Genomic DNA, 20,907 nt, shown 5'->3' on the forward strand with positions numbered 1-20,907 from the left:
ATATTATTGGTTGCATCCCCCCATATGCACTCTCCTTTATATCCTCCTTCATGGATATTAAATATTTTTTGACGCTCTTTTTGACTGTTTCACTACTAAACTTTTAATGCGTTCTTCATTGGCGGTTAATTCACTTCATTATAACTCCAATGTTTTAACATTTCTCATTATACAGCATTATTTGTCTCCACAATACTCTTTACTCCAATGCATTTCGAGCAGTAATTGCTCTTCATCAGGGAGCTGTGAACAGAATCATTAAAGACTTTTGTTATGGCATATATACATATATCACCTTGTACTCTACATTCCTGTAGCATACCATAGTGTCATGGATAATATCAGACTTATCCGAATTTGCCTCTCCCGTTAATCATATGTGGGTATCTAAATATTCACCTGCCTAGCGAATGGTCTACAGATCAAGGCTTCAAATACCAGGGTAGGAAGCGAAAAGTTTTTTATGCCTTAAAAGACATGTGCATGCTTCATGGGTTATTAGATGGCTAGTCAACAAAACATCCTGGGGACCCTCGCTATACCTATTATTCACATCCGCATTCAAGACACGTTAGATTAGACTACGTGCTCTTGTCAAATTCACTGAGATCAAAGTACCAAATTGAGATACTACCTAGAATTCTCTCGGACCACAATCCGTTAGAGCTTAGCCTTACGAATGTCGCAGAGATACCTAATACAAAAACATGGACTTTTGAAAGGGCATTATTATATAATGAAGCATATTGCCAGCAATGCGAACCTGGATCCCTGTTTTTTTAGAAGATAACGTAGGCTCTACTTCAATTGACATGGTATGGGATGCTCTGAAGGCTTGTGTCAGGGGGGAGACGATGAAATTCTCCTGCAAATACAACAAAATAGAAAAACAAAAATTGGCCTTACTTGAATTAGATCTGCGAAGAGCAGAAGAGGAATTGATTAAAGCAGTACAGGAAGGACGGCCGACAACTAGTGAGATGTGCAATGTGGCTATCGCAAAAAATTACAGCTCTGAAATATTAGTCGGGAGGGCAGTTGCTAGAGCAAATATCAATAGGGAAAAAACTTATGAGTTGAGCGAAAAAGTGGGACACCAACTAGCCGTCAAAAACCGAGAAGAGACCTCATTTGCATTAATAAAAGAAATCAGGGACCCCGATTTAGGGCTAAGATCTGACCCTGCTGAAATAAGAATGGCCTTCCAGAAGTTTTATAGGAAACTATACTACGAGGACGAAAACGGATGCGGCGACCCTATAACATATTTGGATTTAATCACCCCCAATTGCTTGGGGACTGTCGACCAAGAACTTTTAGATGGGTCAATCTCCTGGGAGGAAATATTACTAGCAATAAAGGATCTGGCCAAGGGAAAAGTGGCAGGTATGGGTGGGATTCCCACTGAATTTTACACCAAATTCGCTCCACAACTTAGTACTACAATAACATCACTCTTTCAATATATTTTTCAGTGGGTGAACCCACCAAAATCTTGGTCTTCGGCCAAAATAATTGTTTTTCCTAAAAAGAACAAGGATGTCAAAGAAATGGGCTCTTATCGCCCCATTACTTTGATCAACGGGGACTCGAAAATATACTCTAAAATATTGGCATCACGGCTGGCACCTATTATTCATAAAATAGTCTCGGAAGGGCAACACGGGTTCATCCCTGGTGGATCTACTACTGATCATATACAAAGAGCCATTTCTCTTTTTGACTATACGGCAGTGACAGGAGACCATATGGCGCTTATACTGCTTGACGCGGAAAAAGCGTTCGATAGGGTCTCCTGGAAATACTTATGGGCAGCCATGACAAAGTGAGGGATTGGAGAAAAATACATAACTGCCATTAAACGGCTTTATGTAAACCTGAGTGCTCGTGTTCTGATTAATGGGGTCCTTTCTGCAAGCTTTGCTGTTACTAGGGGCACAAGACAGGGCTGTCCCTGCTCGCCCATCCTATTTGCCATATACATTGATGCATTCATACATAACTTAGAAAACAATGCCTTAATCCTGCCAATCAAAGTACGGGACTTAGAAACTGAATGTATGGCGTATGCAGACGACATAGCTATCGTTACTAGTGACCCAAACAATGCTATCAGAATAATTGAAAAAGAAGCGCACGACTTTGGGTATGTTTCAGGATATAAGCTGAATTTGAGTAAAACTCAGATAGTTTTGAATAATAAAATCACGATGAATGACCCGAGGATATTTGACAAGGCAATATATCTAGGGGTCAGTATTAGTGCTAAAATTGAAAACATCGCCGATGATAACATTGAGCCCCTTATATATCGCACCAAGAAAGAATTACTTCGGTTACACAATTTGCACCTAACAATCGGGGGCAGAACCAACGTGGTCAAGATGTTATTTTTTCCTACGTTTTTATATTTCTTTCGAGCCATATGTTTAGAATTTTCCCCACAAATTTTTAAAAACACAGACACCATGTTTTCACGCTTTCTCTGGGGATACAACAGACCACGCAGAGCACTCAAAATGATTACTCTACCCCGAGAACGAGGTGGCTGGGCACTACCTAATTTTAAACTATATTATTGGGCCACAGTGTTGAAATACAGTGCTAACCTACTTGCGGCCAACTCCCTTGCCTGGAATATCCCTACACCGCAAGAACTTGTCTTGGGTGATGGAAGTGCCGGCTGTCTGTGGCGCCACATCAATGATGATTATTCTAAAAAAGTGAAGTTTAAAACTATTTCTAGTGTCTATAACATATGAGGCAATGTAAACAAACTAGTAGGCCTAGGTCGGTATTCCTTTTATATATACCCCTGTGTCACAGAATACGGATCTTCCTGTAATATTCCAAGATGCATATATGCAGCGTTGGGTTGTATTAGGTGTTACCCAGCTCGGGTGCCTCTTTTCTATTAACAGATTGAAATCTTTTGACAAACTGAAAAATAATTACGATCTGACAAACCGGGATTTTTTTTAATTCCTCCAGGTGCGGGACTTTATATCAAAGAAGGTGGGCGGCCGTATCAAATTTCAACAGTCTCAAATCATAGATAAATTAATATCAGTTAAATCACCGAGAATCGGTGAAATATATGCAGGGTTGAATTTATTATTACCCGATGATATGAATAAACATGGGGTGGCATGGCAGACAAGGGTGGGGGTCCATCCCCAAATCACTCTCGAAGCTTACGAAATGTCACTCACCTGCTTAATATCAATGAAACTTCAGGCACAATTTTTAAAAACATTCTTCTGCCTTTATTATACTCCCGGGAAATATATCTAAATGGGGAACTGGGAAAGGAACATCCTGTCCACGATGCGCATATCATGCTGCAGATTTAACTCACATGTTTGCATCATGCCCAAATCGAACTTACGTTTTAGCAGAAATCTCCGACTTTATCTCGAGCATCGCACACAGCAGGATCGACATCACTAATGATGAGGTTTTGTTGGGCATAACTAGTATCGCCCGACCTCATGAAATACAAGGCTTGATTTTTGTAGCCATGGCGGTCTTCAGACTGTGCGTCGCTCCAGCATGGATAGATCTGTTACCTCCTTCATTCTCAGAATGGAGAGCCCGCCTGCTTGCGACTTGCAGCCTGGAGACTGCAATATACAGTAACATAGGGAGGGATAAGCGGAAAAGGGGTATGAAAATCTGGGCCCCACTGTTACCTTGGATTAAGGACGCTTAAGAGCCAAAACACCACACATGGACCATCTGCTGTAAACGGGGAACATCCTTTACAATGCAACTTTTACCACGCAGTGCCTTTACGACGCAACTTTTACAACGCAAACCATTACAACGCATTGCGCTGGGGCGCGCTCTAGGATAGGGAATAGGTTTAATTTACTGTCCAACACCTTCCCTACTATCCACGGGGACTGGAGTTGGAATAGTAAATTAAACTATTCACTATCCAGCGCCCCAAAGCACTATGGGTTGTAATGGTATGCGTTGTAAAAACCGCGTTGTAAAAGCATGCGATGTAAAAGCATGCGTTGTAATGTCATACATCCGCTGAAAATACTATAAATGTTATAAATGTGATATATCGCCAAGTGCATGATGTTTCTTTGCCTTAAAAATTATCTTGCTTATTATTACTTATATTGTAACAAAAAGAAAACTGACGGAAACCTGTTCTTCGGGGGCGGGGTGGGTGGGAGGATAAGTGTGTATTAAACTTGAAACTCAAATAAAAACTGTTTAAAAAAAAAAAGAAATTAGCACCTGTTTAGAAAGTTTCTTGTAGATTCATCAAACAATGCTAAAGAGAATAGCAACACAAAAAAAAGTTTCTTATAGGACAGTTGACCTAGCTTTAACTACCTAGTCGCGACTGCCACTAGGTAATATATATATGAAAGTCACCACTGTGTAGTTATACTTAGGATAGTTAGGACCTAATTACCACAGGAAAGATATTTTTTGGGTACTAATAATTTTTGCCACCTGTTTGACAAAATGTCACAAAACTTTCCCAACATGAAAGTTCTTTCCCCTCAGCTCCTTTCTGAAACGTTTTGGGGTGATCTGTCAAGCGGAAGCCAAAAAAAGGAGAGTTCCAAAACGCGAATTCTCCATGCAATTTCCATAAAGAATTTTAGAAACTATTACAAACAAAATGGCTGAACGGAATTACACCAAATTAGAAGAAAGTTAGATCTTTACCCAGAAAGTGTGCTTTTTGTGATTTGGTGTAAACCCGTTCAGTAGTTTTTGAGAAATTAAGATTCAAAATGTATAGATATCTGGATGGTCAGGTTACACGGACATGCAACTTCAAATAATAGAGCAATCCAATTGGCTTTTGCGCCAGTCTTCCTGCTATTGTGGAAGTGAGAGGCTTCCGCAAGTCTATCAGGAGCTCACATTCTGATTGACTGATCGCAACAAGAAACGATATGTTGTGTGAATGGTTAGGTCCAGTGGACCTGTAACTTTGTATAATACAGTGATCCGATTTGCTGAGGTGTTTTTTGTGTCAGCTACCCTAGTATCGTGGGAGTGAGAGGCCTCCATACATGCTTTGAGACCTTGAAGTCTAATTGGTCGGCAGCAACAAAAAGTGATACGTTGCACCGCCATTACAGGACACAGGACTATTAAATATTTAGGATCGCATGTCAAAACACTTGTTGTTCACCCAGCATCCATTATCAGGTCTTTATTCTCAGAACTGGAATCTATTGACTTTCATGAACAGGTGAAAATTATTACTATAGAAAATTGACAAATGTGGCGATTTTAGGCAAAAGTTTCATAGTGTTATGTGTGAAGTAGGAGTGAGAACAAAAGAGTACCAAAGGGGTATGACATGTTGGTTACTGAGATGTGTCCCCCACTAAAAATAAATGTGTGGTAATTTGAAAACCAGTTGTTCACGTCCAATTTTCACAATTAAGTTTAAAGGCGAGAAAGGTGGCAATAAATGTGCAAACGGAGTTTTCAAATAACACCAAACAACACTCGAATTCAGGGAATGTAAGAAACGGGATTTCTCCACCTGAAAAAAATATGCTGCCTTTTTTATCCCAACACTCATCATGAATTGATAGATCCTTCACTGGCATAAAAACTGCCGGATTAGAGTTAGCTTTAAGTATCGAGTCTTAAAGTTATCCAGATTCGTGTAAGTTCTAAGTATTGAGCCTTAAAGTTATCTTATATTTAGATGTCTACACATTATGATTTGTGTGAATTCCTAATAATACACCAAAGTCTCTACTCAAAAATAAGGAATACGGATTGAAAAGTTAAACTTTCATTGTTAATCATACCCACAAGTTGTCTACTGTAAGTAAAGTCTCATATTGCACATATATTTTGTTATGGCCCCCCATGATCTCCTTCTCGCATTCCCTCACTATCATGGCTTTAAGTGGGCCGGGTCTGAGCAAAGGCAATTGTTTCAATGGGGGCTCGAAATGGGTCTTTATCGGGCTCTGTTGTGTGTCCTGGCACAGGCAGTCCGTTTTTTTCTGGACTGCAGTGACAAGAGGCACATTGATGTGCACTGCTCACACTTCTCACTTCTCACTAGTGAAGTTACGACATGACGGCGAGCGTTGTAGGGGAAGGGAAATATTTTAAAGACAGTCATATTCTCTCTGCATTTCCCTTCTCTTTTTTAAACGAAGGAGCAGCAACATCGTTGTGGTGTCACCAGGGCTTTAAGTGGAAGATTTTTCAATATTACATACAAGCCATACTTGCTGTTTATGTATCTTCCATTAACAAAGCCAATAGTCCTTCCTTGTTGCAGGTATGATTTTACTTTTTGTATCACATCTGGATGCAATGACAAAAACAGCAAAATATCAGTCGGGCGGCAAACTGTGCTAAGCACAGATTTTTAGGTTACCTGTTAAGCCACGCCATTAATTACATTGGCCACGCCCTTTGAGAGACCCACCCCCCCCCCCCAGTTTTGTCATCCCAATTAAAGCCCTGTTCACTACTACCCAGCAAATGTACCATCACCTCGCCATAGGCCCTCTCTCAAATACATTTCAGGTTGGCTTTACGAATTCACTTAGTTACTCACATAAAATACAGGTCTGTGCTTTGCAGCATGCATATTAACCCTCTGCGCTGCTTTATGGCGATTCTAAACTGCCACTAGGCAAAACTCCATTTCTTTCTCTAGCAGGAACATTAATCACAAGAGTTATATTGATATTGTAATTGCTGCCTGAAAGCTGCACACACGAGGAACTCTGCAGCAGTTGCTTTTAAATGGTAAATTATTGATAAACACAGCGGCCCCTTTGAGGTCAGGGCCCAGTGCGACTGCACCGGTCACACGACCCTAAAGCCGGCCTGAGTAGAGGCAGTTGGTTATAGCGCTGAGTAACCGAGTTGAAAGGCAAAATGCCTCTGATCTCCCACACATGACGTCTACTTTGCAATCTTATATTAAGAGTTTCCGTCACAGATTTGTTTTTTCCAGCAGCCACTCTACAATCAACCACGTGTCCGTCGTGGAAAAGTGTGTCTCAAAGCAAGTACAACTAGAACAGACGTGTACTTTCTTCATCGCTGCCCTGTGGCTGATGTGGAATCAGAAATCCTTTTTAGAGCAGGATGCTTTTAAAAGTGGTTCCAAGAACATAGGGTTGAGGACTGCAGCACAGACCAAATGTGTGACTGTTTAGCGTTCTTTGATGCATGTTTTTGGCCATAAATGCAATGCAAAAAAACAGTCTCATATCACTTTTGGCTAGCGCTAATACATGCCCTTGGTGGTAAGCAAGGCACCGCTTCACCATGCTTAATTTGTAAAAGAATAAGTGCTGGAGCCCTATGTGTTTCTCAGAATTGCATGGCTGTGCAACTAGTATTTGGGGTGCTGAATATAAAGGCTGGGCATTCTTGAGTCCAACACATGCTTCTTTAATCCATCACTGAACTCTCACTACCTCTTTATCCCACTCTTGCTGGTTCTTTTTCATCCCTACTGCTTCCGTTTGTCATTGATTTTAAGTTGTTCTCTTCCTCTTTCTTTCTCACTTTTGTGTTTTCTCTCTCTTGGGTCACATATTTGTGGTGTTGCATTTTGTTGTGTTATTGGCTTGTTTTTTATGTGGTTGGGTTTGTGTGCTGTATGAATTGATTGTGTTATTGTCATGTCAAACTTTGGTTCCTGGCTTGCGTTCTGTGTTGACTGTTTTGTTGTGTCATGTCACTTTAAGGTAATGATGTGTTGTTATTTTGCTCTGTATTATGTTATTGTGTTGTGCTCTGTTTTACTATGTACTTAATTTGGAGGTGTTGACAAATGCTGCTATATTTTTGGCCAAATGAACATGGACAAGGACTAATATTTGAACACCAATAGATTGCCTCCTTGTAGTCCTTGTAGTCCTGGAAAAAACCCAAACTCGCAACTACTGAGAACTTTACAAATGAGCAACATTATCATTTTCCTTACTGTCTGTAAGGTAGTTTGGACATTGGAAACTGAAAGACTGACTTTTGAAATATACATTAAAATATGTTTTTTCTTATAGAAGTTGTTGGACTTGGGCCTTTCTTTAGGGTCATCTCCAAACTTTTTGCCTTCACCCTCCTGTTTTCTGAACCCATTTTTGTTGACTTTTATGACTCTGCACACTTTACCAATGCTTGCCAGTGCTAAAGTGCTTATGCTCCCAATCGAAAGCATGGTAACATTGGCTTGCAGCCATTTGCTGCATGAAATTTACTTGTAAGTCCCAAGTAAAGTGGTACTATATGTACCCAAGCCCAGTAAATTAATGCTAGTAGTAGGCATGCAGCACTTTTTATGTCACCCACTTAAGTAGCCTTTTAAACAAGCCTGCCATTTCAGCATGTGAGTGCAACTTTAAACTGCCATTTCGACTAGGCAAAATAAACCTTTTGCCAGACTCAAACCTTCCTTTTTAATACATCTAAGTCACCCGTAGGCTAGACCCTGAATAGCCCATAGGTCAGGCTTCACTGTATTTAAAAAGTTTGTGATGCACTTTTAACTTTTACATATCCTTGTAGTGAAAAACTCTTTAATTTGTTTTTCACTACTAGGAGATCTACCTCTCCCATACAATAACATTGGCTAAACGAATTCCATTTATTTAGGGCTAACTTTCAATTGGACTCGGATAAGAATGCCGTGTTTAGTGACTGAGAAGATGTAATTTAATAGTAAAGTAAGATTGTAGGTTACAATTTAGAAAATGGCACTTTCAGAAAGCTGGCATTTTCCTGCTCTATTTGGTGCCTGTAGCCTGTTCCTGGGTCACATGGCTGGGTGTAGCTGAACTTGGTTTATTTATGCCATACAGCCACACAGTAGATTGATTAGGTGTCCCTGGATGGGCCATTACCTGGCACGATCAATCGCCTAGCTAGGAACAGCCCCACTTGCAACTGCATAGGCTGTGCCCTGCCTTCACACAAAGGACTTGTTACCATTTAAATGTACATGCAGCCAGCTGCGAGCCAGCAAAGGGTAGGCAGGGAACTTCAAGGACATCAAAGGGTATTCTATGCTTCAAAGTGGGAACCAGTCATAAATATTGGAGAATCAGACCCAACTATTCAATACACCTTTTGACCTGTGGACTAGTCAGAAGGACTGCTGTACTGTTCTGCAAGAGGGTCTGCTAAGCTATTGCCCTGCTACCCTGCTGCTTGCTGCCTTAGTGCCTGAGTGAAGGACTGGACCTGCATCTTGAACCGAGGACCCCTGGAGTAACTTCAAAGTCTATTTGGCTGGTCTCCTGATCAGAGCCTCAGAGACAGAAAAGGCTCCAACACCTGGGTTCTGTCTGCTGTGTTTCGTACCCCCCAAGTGGTCACATCTCAGTCCTGGACCCTTGAAAGTGGGCCTGAAGATGCTCTGCCAGCCCAGCTGTAATCATGCGAGTAGAACCAATGCAGCATAGAAGAGCTGCAACTTGGCGCATCTTCGATGCTGGATCTTGCTTTGCAGCCCACAGTCTATTTGGAACTGCCCCTGGCTGATGATTCCTTAACGGATGTCTTCGCATCGCAAGCCCTTCATTGATGGCCTCCTCAGTTATGGCGCAGGATTCCGTACCGGTGCGCAGTGCATCTTCAAATCAGGATTTCGGATCACATGCCCCTCGTTGACTGCATTCTCGTCGATGGAAGAATTTGCATCACAGTCAAGGAGCTCCCCAGAACCACCTCTGCACAACTCATCCTTGATGCAGCATCTAATAATGCTTGGCAAAATAAGGTTTAAAGGAATTTTGTACAACTGGCTTAACTGGGTCCCTGTACCCGGCCCGCGCTCCAACATGGTCAGCCTCAACTGGTGACTTTGTCCCAGTCCAGTGTGACCAGATATCCACAGTTGACACGTTGTGCTTCTAAGTACTGTGTTTTCTGAAAACTTTGAAAATGCAAATGTGCTCATTGGATTTTTTTTTGTTTTGGTCTCAATTTATTAGATTTTACTCCATGTTCCTAAATGGGTGTGGGCTTTTTCTTGTGTTCTGTTGTCACTTTAATACTGATTGAAGTGAATACTTTACACATTGCCTCTAAGTTAAGCCTGGCTGCTTACATGCCAGTCTACCAGAGAGATAAGCACAGGTTAATCTGAGGTTTGCTTGTATTTCAGCCTGACAGAGATTGTGGTTGCTGCTTGAATAGCGTTTCACCTCCGTCAGCCAGTAACCCAATTTCCAACAGTAATTTTTGTTTATGCGCCTAATTTACTTCTGTCAAGTTGATGCACTAAGCAGGACATTGACACTTTAGTGCATGTTTGAACGCTGGTTGTAACACTATGAGCTGATGTAATTCAAGCCAAAGGGCTAACATGAATTAATTGAACTATTATACGTGTTAAGGATGCATGCAGATTCGCTATTTCTTCTTGCCCTGTTCATAGATATCGATTTACGCATGTATATTTGATAATCCGTGACTTATGAGTCAGTTATTGTGGTTTGCATAACATAGACCCCTTAAATTGCCTTTTTCGTTAATATTCAATTGTTCTGGACCAAACTCTCGAGTATTTAAAAGAGTTACACAATATTTTGTATGCGCATTTGCAGCCAAAAGCAACACATGCCTTGAAAATGTATTTCTAGATTCGACAACCTTTTATTACTGTTTGGCGCAGGTCCAGCTCTTCGACTATTTAGAACATCAGATGCCCAAAAACTGCGTGCTAGAGTGACTTGTTTAAAGCTCTTACTATATATGATAAGCCGATGTCTTCATATATAAAAAAAAAACATTGTGATGGTAGCATTGGTAACAACGCCAGTGCTTTGACTGTGACTGAACGCTCAACAATAAGCACAGAGGAGATCAGCCTGTGTTAGAAAAGAAAGATACATTTCTCGTGTTTATTTAACGATGGTTGCCTTCTTCGTGCCTTAAATTTAATGCAATCACTTACCATCAGATTTTGTACAAAGAGCACACGTCATGATAATCTGCTAGGAAGGCCCCATTGGCACAGTAAGGGTGCCATGAGACCTAATACCAGCAAGGAAAATGTACCCCCACCCCCCTTGAATGAGTAGTTAAATACAGCCACCCATAACTGGGGGAATGGGGCCCCCTACACAGCGAGGGGTGAGTGCATTAATAGGTATGCAGGACTGAATGTCTTTTACACTGTTTTTTAATACCATAAAGTTAGTAGCTTCAGCACTATCATAACCCTCTGCATACAGATCCTATTAGTCTTCTCTGTAAAACTCATATCCGCCCACAAGAACATCTCTTGGCGCTATTCACAGATAATGGCTGTTAATTGCTGCTCAGTTCTGTGGTAGATTTTTTATCAGGTTCAGGAGGATAAAAGACGGGATGGACCCACCAGGATATGAGCTTGTGCTAGCGTTTAAACACAGATCCCTTGAGTAAATGTATCAGTTAACTGAATCATCAGACCCACTTTAGATGTATACATACATGCCACATGGCTTACTGCTAGGAAATGGAGAAAATTGTTTTTCCGCCCTTGTTGGATAGTAAAATAGATGAGGTGAAGTGTACACCTCAGATGCCCGGTCTAGGTGCCACTGCACCTGTTGCACCCCTTCTTTGGTCTCAAAACGAAAAGATTAGGCGAATTGTACAGTACATACCCGTCTGAGAGCAGCTGCACAGGAGCAGAAACCAGAAACACAGCAACCGCGAGCAGTCTTGAAACAGCAACATGTCTAGGCCAGATGTGAACATCGCTCTGCGCCCTTCCTCACGTGCACTGCTGAGACCGACGAGTGAAACCAGCCCCCACCATCCCACCCCTTCCCTCCTCCAGACTTCCTCTTCACCGCTGTGCTTATATAGGTTCAAGATTATAAAATCGCTTTGTTAATGCTGGTTACATGCTTTAGTGAATTGAACATCTGTTGGTGACCAGACCTGCAGGTCAAGACTCTGAACTGTGGCAGCACCCGCCGCCGCCCAGCTTTTCACCTCTCTGGCGTCAGCACATTAAGTGCTACACAACTGAGCAATAGTAAAAGGTGTCTTTTACAGCTTCTAGACTGTTTCGCGCTGTATATTTATCATTTACTCTGCTTATATGGTGCATTTCAACCAGTGGTTTCACCTTAGTCGATGGCAACAGATTTTTGTATTTATCTAACTGAATACTAATCATGTAATATGCCTAAGAGTGACCACAAAGACTGTGAGCCTCTGACCTGCGTGTTATTCTCAAATTGCCTCCTCAACCACAACTCGGCCCTTTCCTGAACTTAATCCAGATATGTTCACTTTCCGAAGACTCCAAGTGGACTCGTAAAAGATAAACCACACCAGCACCCTACTCCGAGGTAACTCTCTGGCCACTCTCTAAAAAGCGGGCCCAAGAAGAGGAGGTCCACCCAAGCCATATCCTGTTCTGTTGTTTGTGTTTCTACTGGCAGCACTGGGAACCGAGAGGGGTCAGGAGATAATTCTTTTTATAGTGTTGTTTTAGACTGAGTTTACTGGCCTCGAGTGAGCATTACGTTGAGGTGACATTACTGACAGGGGGGCAGGGCTTACAGTAGCAAACCACTGGTGCTGTCCGTCAACGGCTTTAGGGGGCACCTTGCTGACACTGGCAGCTGTCAGTGGTCTCTGATGGGTATTGTCCTTTTGGGCAGTTTTCCTTGGGTTGTGGACAGAAGGGATGGGGTGGGCCACATTTCTTTATCGGGAATGGTGGTGCTGTCTGCCTACTAGGATGCATCTGTGAGCAAGTTAGTATTAGGTGATGCACAGATGGGGTAGGTGGAGTTTGCGGAGTTCTGGTATGCAAAACTCTGCGAAGTGCCACAAAAAACTCTCCATACTCCTCAAACGGCAGAGTGTGGTAAGCTGTGTTGCTCGCACTGGTTTTTAGAGCTAGGAGTTTGTCCCATACTGTAAAATCAGCACAAATGGCACCATGCACAGCGCAAGAGGGCGCCACTTCTTTCTTCCACTCAAGTAGATGTTCTACTCGGGCTGCAGCTTCTTCAATGCGAGCAGTAGTTTTCTCAACGCGAGCGGCCTGTGTTGAGAAATCTAGCCAGGAGGTCGTTTAGCATATGATTTTCCTCGCTGACAAAAAACTCAGCTGTGCCACTTCATGCAGTTTTTAGGAACTGCGTGCTTTACGCAGGTCGTGGAGTGGGCAAACCTCTGGAACTGACAAGTGCCTCTGGATAACAGGGCCGTTGTCCATGTTCTACCACTTAAGCAGGGAAGCCCATCAAAGTACTGGTTAGTCTACACTGGCTTTACGCTGGAGGGGGGTCGTGTTGGACATGGCCCTCTCTGCAGGGTCACCACCAAATAGTTCACCTTTACACTACACCTTTTTGATGAATTTGTTTTTGCTGACCATAGGACTCTGTGCACTTTACCTCTGCTAACCAGTGCTAAAGTGCTTGTGTCCTTTCCTTAAAACAGGATGGAATTGGCTTACACCCAAATGTAATTTACTTATAAGTCCCTAGTACAGTAGCAGTACATGTGCCCAGGGCCTGTAAATTAAATGCTAATAGTGGGCAGGCAACACTGATTGTGCCACCCACATAAGTAGCCCTTTAAACATGTCTCAAGCCTGCCAGTGAGCCTGTGTGTGCAGTTTTAAACTGCCATTTCAACCTGGCAAGGTAAACCTTTTAACAGACCCAAAACTGCCTTTTTAATTTTTATACATATAAGTCACGCCTATGGTAGGCCCTAGACAGCCAGGGGGCAGGGTGCAGTGTATTTAAAATGTAGGACATGTATTTTTACATGTTGTGGTAGTAAAACACTTTTAAACCCGTTTTTCATCACTGCAAGGCCTACCTCTCCTTTAGAATAGCATTGAAGTTACCTTATTATATTTTGTAAGTGTAATTTCCTAATGAGAATAGGTGATCAGTTCATGTTTGGTGTCTCTGGAATCTTAATTTTAAATCCTAATTATTGGTGAAGTCAGATTCGAAATACAATTCTGAAAGTGCAACATTTAGATAGTTGTCATTTTTCTTCCTTAAACATTTAGTGCCTGTAGCCTGACTCTGGTCACCTGTCTGGGTGTAGCTGACAGATGGGCTTTGCATATTCCTGCTAGACAGAAACATCCAAAAAGGGAGCTTAGGTGTATCTGGATGGGCCATGAGTTGCAGGATGGGAAGGAGGAGATAGGCACAGCCCCACTGACACCTAAATAGGCTGTGTCCTGCCTCCACAAAAAGATCTGCAACCTTTGAAGTAGCTCAGGCATCCTGTCTTCCCTTTCCCAGATCAAGACTAACTACTTAGTCTTGATGCGGGAAAAGGAAGACAGGATGCTGGAGCTACTTCAAAGGAACACCTCTAGAAGCTCCTTCTCACCTTCAAAGGCACAACTGAGTATAAATACTAGACCTCAGACACAAACTCCTAACTAATATTCAGGACCTGGGATACTTTGCCAGTAAGAAGGACTGCCGTGTTGCTACAAGGATTGCCACTAAGCTGTATGCTGCTCTAAAGGAACTGTTGCCCTGATGTGCAGACCTGCTGCCTGCTTACCTCTTCCTGAGGGAAGAAGAAGTGGACCTGCAAATTCATCTTGAACCCAGGACCCCAAAGCGACTCTTAGGGATAGTCTACTGCCCTCCTAAACTGAGCACCAGGGACATAAAAGGCACACCAAACAACTCCTGGACACATCTGCAGTGACTGCCTGACCCCAAGTGGTCCTCTCAGGTCCTGGAAATCAAGCGTTTGGGCACTTTGCAATTGTGAACGGGCACGCTCACACGAAGTCGCACTGTGAAGCTCCAGCAATGCCCACCCACGATGCTGACCAGGTCCTCACATTGCGCCAACAGCGACCTGCAGCACTTTCCTTGCTCCCTGTGACCCTCTGCAACTTGGACGGGACTCTTGGCACAAACTTGAACAGGTAAATCTTCAGCTGGCCTAATCAGGGATTGTATCTGACCTAAACTCCATCGCGGTTGTCCTAAAGTTTTGGGCTTGATCCAGTCTAATGCAAACGACAGCGACAAGGATTGGACATGTTTTTGTGCAGTGCCATACAGTCATTTCATGTACACTACCATCCCATATCTAAGACCAAATTCAAGTTTAAATTGTCCCTGACTGGTCCTTTCGATTTTTCAAAGTGTTCTGTCTGTTGTGCATGAATCCACCGCTACAAGTATGCAGTTTGTGCTGGCAAACATGGAGTCCTATACTGTGACCCAGCTCAAGGAGTGCTGTAAGGAGAGTGGATTTCCAGCCAAGAGCAACCACCAGGAAAATGGAACTACAAAAGGCCCAGAGGGCCTTGGCGGAAATCTACCAGTCACTTGATCAGGCATCTGAAGGAGATGATGAGATGGGCAGGCAAGGAGAGGATTTGGATCTCATCCCTGAGAGGCAGCAGCCTGCTGAAGGGAATGGCTTGACTCCTGATTTGGACAGAGCAGGGAGCAGTGTATCTTCCTGCAGTTTGTCCCCAGAGGAGCTGGTGGAAAGGAGGGAGACGATTTCAGGCTGGCGATGGCCAAGCTCAGGATGGACAAAAATAAACTGTCCATGGAGGCAGCCAAGGTGCAGGCTGATGCTTAGAGTGCCATGGAGGAAAGGAAACTGGTCATGGAAGAAAAGAAAATCTGTTGGGTCATGCACTGAGTCTTAAGGAGCTGGAATCAAGGCCAGACAGGCAAAGTCCAGCAGTGATGGTGGCAGCATACCTGCAGTGTTTGAAGGAACAGCAAGCTCTGCATCCCCAAGGATATTGTGCCCAGTTATGTGGTGGGAAATGACATTGAGAAGGTAGCCCTCAGGGTTCACAAGATCTCAGAAAAGCATGGGGGTGCTTTGAGGAAACAAATGCCTATAGTGGGGCAGAAAACACTTCTTACTTTAGAGGTTGTAAACCAAACCAGATAGTCCCCCAAGAAATCCTGATTGCTAAGTTTGCTGACCCGTGAAAAGTACAACAGAGGGTCAATGGCAGTCAGAAGCTCCCCACCCATTCCTGGGTAGATTTTGTGAACTACGCTCACAAGTCACTGAAAGGTTGGGTGTGGGGCAGGAAAGGTAATGCATACAATGCATTATACAATCTAATTCTGAGTAAACATTAAGCTAACTGACCCCAATAAGCTTTCTTAGGAGCTGGACCTCTGGGAGAGCACCAGAGTGTTCAAGAATGTACCTGGTAGTAACCTCAAGAATGGTGGTGCAGGTTCCCCTCAGCAGAGTGAGGGAGAGGCTAATGAGGACCCAGACAAGTTCCAGAGTAAGGGGGGAGGAAAGGGTCCCCACAGTCCATCTGAGAAACGGGGTGGTTCTGGTGGGCGGTGACCCAGGCATCTCCATTTCCAGCCCCACTGCTTTGAGTGCCCACAGTTAGGACTCTTACGATGGGACTTCTATGGGGGTTGCCAATATGGCCTTAGGAGTAAGTAGTGCCCAAGGGTGTGTCATAGACCAATTCATGATCTTCATCAGTAGGGAAATAGACTCAGTGGGTGAGCTTGTGATCCCTGAGGGTGGGAGTCGATACTTCCTCATGGTAAAAGTGAATGGGACCTTTGTCACTTCTCTGAGGGATACCGGGGTTAGCCAGACCGTGATAGTGGAAAGGCTAGTTTCTCCAGAGCAGTATACCGAAAAGGTGAGTAGGGCAGCTCACACCCATGGGCAGGACTTTTTCTGACCCATGGCTCCGGTATCTCTGGAATACAGTGCTTAATTTGAGCCAGTGGTTTCCAGCGCTCTGCATCAGTACTCAAATGTCAACACTGGGGCTTGTTACAGTCTGCCACAGTGTGGCACTGTCTGTCTAATATAAAGATGAGCACAACAACAGTTGTTTATTTATTCAATAGACACAAAAGGACTATTGAGTGCTTCCCAAGCACCATTCTTATAACTTTGGATACCTGGAACAGATTGAATTGTCACACTTGTAGGAGTGTAATGATTAGTAATTGTGTTGTGCAAGCTGCAGTGTACTCTTCACGAGGGGCCCTGCACTTATGTTTTTACAAATTAAGCCTGCTAAAATGATGTAGGAGGGTCATAGCTGGTCCCGGGATGCCCATTGACTGCAATCTGTGGAATGAGTTGCCACCAGTGTCAGGAGAACTGAGAGGAGTGGCTGCCTTAACAGTTCGGTTTTCTAGGGTACCACTCCCAAGCGGAGGGTATAGAGCTCAGATGAAGTGGCATTGTGAGGGAGGACCCATGTGTGTTGCCGCCCACTCTGAGAAACCTCAGAGGTCAGTGACCCCTCAGGAGCCAATAGGGAGCTACTTGCTAGCCAAAGGCTGGAAGAAAAGTGTATCCAATGTCCCAACTTATAGATTCCACCTGGCAGTGGATGGCTCAAGGCCTAGCTCCTGACACTGACAGCCACCAGTAGCATCTGTTGGTTACTGTCTGAATGGACAGAGTTCTCCTTGGGTTGGGGGCAGAAGTTTGATCCAACGAGTGGAGTGGTCCCTAGCACCTTGCTGGCCATGGTGGTACTGTTTACCTACTGGGATAAAAAATGTGAGCAAGTTAAAGTTAGGCGCTGTGCAAATAGGGTCCAGAGTTGAGGAGAAGGGTTTTCCATGAGTCAGTCCAGTGGCTCAAGTGAGTGTCGACAAAGAGATCCAACTGAGTTCAGAGAGGCATAGATCTGACAGGTGCCTCCAGACAAGAGGGCCTTTGTCTGTGTTTTACCACATAAGCAGGGACCCCCATAAAGTTAGTGATTAGTCTACACTCACTTTAGGAAAGAGTGGGGTCATGTGGGACCGAGCCCTCTCTAAGGATCACCACCAAACTGTTTGTCTTTACCCTCCACCTTTTTGCTGAATTTGTTTTTGCTGGCCTTAGGATTCTGTGCACTTTACCACTGCTAACCAGTGCTAAAGTGTTTGTGCTCTGCGTAAAACATGGTGGAATTGACCTATACTTAACTGTCATTTTTAGTTTACTTGTAAGTCCCTAGTAAACTAGCACTACATGTGCCCAGGACCTGTACATTAAATGCTACAAGTTGGCCTGCAGCATTGATTGTGACACCTGCTTAAGTAGGCAGCCTTAAAACAGGTCGCAGTCCTGCTGCTACAGACTGTATGTGCTGTTTTAAACTGCCAGTTTGACCTGGCAAATTAAACCTTTTGCCAGACCTAATCTTTCACTTTTTATACACATGTCACCAATCCCTACAGTAGGCCCTAGACAGTCTAGGGGGCAGGGGGCAGTGTACGTAAAAGGTATGACATGTACTTTTGCATTTTACATGCCCTGGTATTGGAAAACTCCTAAATGTGTTTTTCACTACGAGTAAGGCTTACTTCTCCCTTAGGTTAACATTGGACCTGCCTTATCACATTTTATAAGTGGAATTTCCAAATGGGAATAAGTAACCAGTTAATATTTGGTATGTATGAGATCCTAATTTAAAATCTTAACTTATGATTAAGTCGGATTTTAAACTACAATTTTGAAACTGAATTTTAGAAAGTTTGCATTTTCCTACAGTTGCCTTTTTATGCCGGTAGCCCGTCTATGGTCACATGTCTGGATGGAGTTGACAGTTGGGCTTTGTGTATTCCTCTTAGATAGTCACACACAGTAGGGAACTTAGGTATGCCTGGATGTGCCATCACTGCTGGATGGGAGAGGGGAGCTGAGCAGAGCCCCACTTACACCTGAATAGACAGTGTCCTGCCTCCACACAAAGGAGTGCATACCGCATGTACTTAGTCTAGAGCCAGGACAAGGAAGACACGTTGCCTGGAGACTTGAAACAGAAACTTCTGAAAGATAACTTCCACTTCAAAGGCACAGATAGGTTTAAATACTGGACCTCAGATACCAATTCTTCCCTTCACTTCTGGTGCTGTGGATACTCTGAAAAACACAATCTATTGCAGGGCTAGAGGGATGTTTATAGACCAAGCCTAAGTATTATCCCCCATAGGAATCAACAAACAACTACAAACTTAGGGGTCTAAATGGGGATTCAACCGTAATCCTCTGCTCGTCATCACCTTATCAATAGTACAAGGGTACGAACACAATAATAATACTAACAAACCAGATCACAAGATGTGAAGAACCAGTAACGTGAGTCACCCCTGGTGTAGGATTCCCATCAACAGTCTTGTAATGATCAATATTATCATTTGGTAGTCCTTATCGGGTATTGTGTCTCTAGATCATTGAGACCAGCCTACCCCGATAACCAGATACGGGGTAGCGACCCACAATCACTCGGTACTACCACATGGTGTTGATGTGATGGGAAGTGCAGTGTAAACAAAAAATATAAGTGGTGATCTTAAAAAAGGATAGGGAACTCAACCCAGAAAGCTTTAATAATTGTTGGCCCCTTCCTTAATAAAAACAAGAACAGTATAATATCGTCATCGCAGTCCAAACAAATAGCTGCGAGGAGACCAACATGTTTCAGCCACTAAGGGGGATTACGGTTGAATCCCCATTTAGACCCCTAAGTTTGTAAAGGTCTGGTGTGCTGCTACAAGAATTGTCCCTCTGCTGGGCGGCTACTCTGAAGAAACTGCTGGCCTGCTGTGCTGACCTGCTGCACTCATGCCTAGGGAAGAATACCTGGACTTGAAACTTCATTTTGAACCCAGGAACCCAAAGTGACTCCTAGTGGTAATCTGCTGGCCTCCTGATCTGGGCCTAAAGGACATAATAGGCTCTCCAAACAGCTCCTGGACCCAGCTGCAGTGATTTCCTGACCCCCGAGTGGTGCCTCTCTTGGAATGGCTTACTGGTACTGAAATCAAGCTGTTGGGCTCTTTGTGACCACAAACGGGCCGATGTACACCAATACTACATTGCTTGCACTGCAAAACAGCATGAAGCTCTGTCTGCTCGACTCTTCACACTGCAGCATTGACCACTCATGCTAAGCTCCAGCGAAGCCCCCGCGAATTGCCAGTTCCTTGCGCTTCGCAGACAGAATCGAGTGGGGCTCTCGCTGCTCCTCAAGGCCATCTACAACATGAAGTGGACTCTTGGCACAAATTTGAGAGGGTAAACCTTCAGTGGGATGTATTCAACCTGCACTTCATCATGGTCGGCCTGAAGTTTCGACTTTGACCCAGTCCACTGCAACCAGATAGTTGCGGTTGACCCTTAATGCTATTAGGTGTTATTTTTCACTTTATTCTTTAAAAACTCATGAATCCAGTTCTACTGATTAGAGTTTTTTTTAAATCTAGTGTTATTTATTTAAATTCAGCCCTAGTTTACTAATGTGGTGTGGGATCTTTTTGGGTGGTGTTTTCACTGGTTTACTGCTTTAAGGGCTAGATGTAGGTAAATCTTATTTACCACTTCTTAAATACCGAATTTTACCGATTCTGTATTTAAGAAGTGGTAAAATAGAGGGGGGGGGATGTAGGTATTACAGAATCGGTAAATACCGAATCGTTAAGATTCGGTATTTACCGATTCTGTAAATACCGATTCGGTAATGCCCATTGATTTCTATGGGCCCTGAAGCCCATAGGAATCAATGGGCAATACCGAATCGGTATTTACAGAATCGGTAAATACCGATTTTTGCAAGGGTGCAGGGGGTGTCACTTTGACACCCTCTAGCACCCCAAAGACGGGCATGTGTGCCATGTGGCACACAGACATGCCCTAAGGGCATGTCTGTCTGTCACATGGCTAGGTGTGCATGAGAATCAACTGAGGAGTGATTATGTGAAACGTAACCTACGTGAAAAAGCAAAAACAAAAACAAAAACAAAGTGACAGGTTGTTCCAGGACCCCTACCTGATTCAGGCAAAACTAGGATTTGGCATGTCCAATCCTAACAATCAGGACGCAACAACCCTGTTGGCAAGAATGACTGCATCCCACAGGGAAAGGCAAGTAACCTCTTGTTTAGAAGGACCCTCACTCACCACTAGTTG

The 20,907-nt window shown here is 43.5% G+C and overlaps 1 protein-coding gene across 1 annotated transcript in view; it reads right to left on the bottom strand.

The window, feature by feature from the left end:
- Window positions 1-11,758, bottom strand: part of LOC144770265 (uncharacterized) — a 202,847-nt gene extending 191,089 nt beyond the window's left edge. The window contains exon 1 of the mRNA XM_078654642.1: window positions 11,628-11,758. Coding sequence (XP_078510768.1) covers window positions 11,628-11,721 — 94 coding nt within the window. The 5' untranslated portion in view covers window positions 11,722-11,758. The remainder of the gene's footprint in view (window positions 1-11,627) is intronic.
- Between the last annotated feature and the right edge of the window lie 9,149 nt (window positions 11,759-20,907).

This window comes from Lissotriton helveticus, chromosome 7 (assembly GCF_964261635.1).
Source record: "Lissotriton helveticus chromosome 7, aLisHel1.1, whole genome shotgun sequence".
NCBI lineage: Eukaryota > Metazoa > Chordata > Amphibia > Caudata > Salamandridae > Lissotriton > Lissotriton helveticus.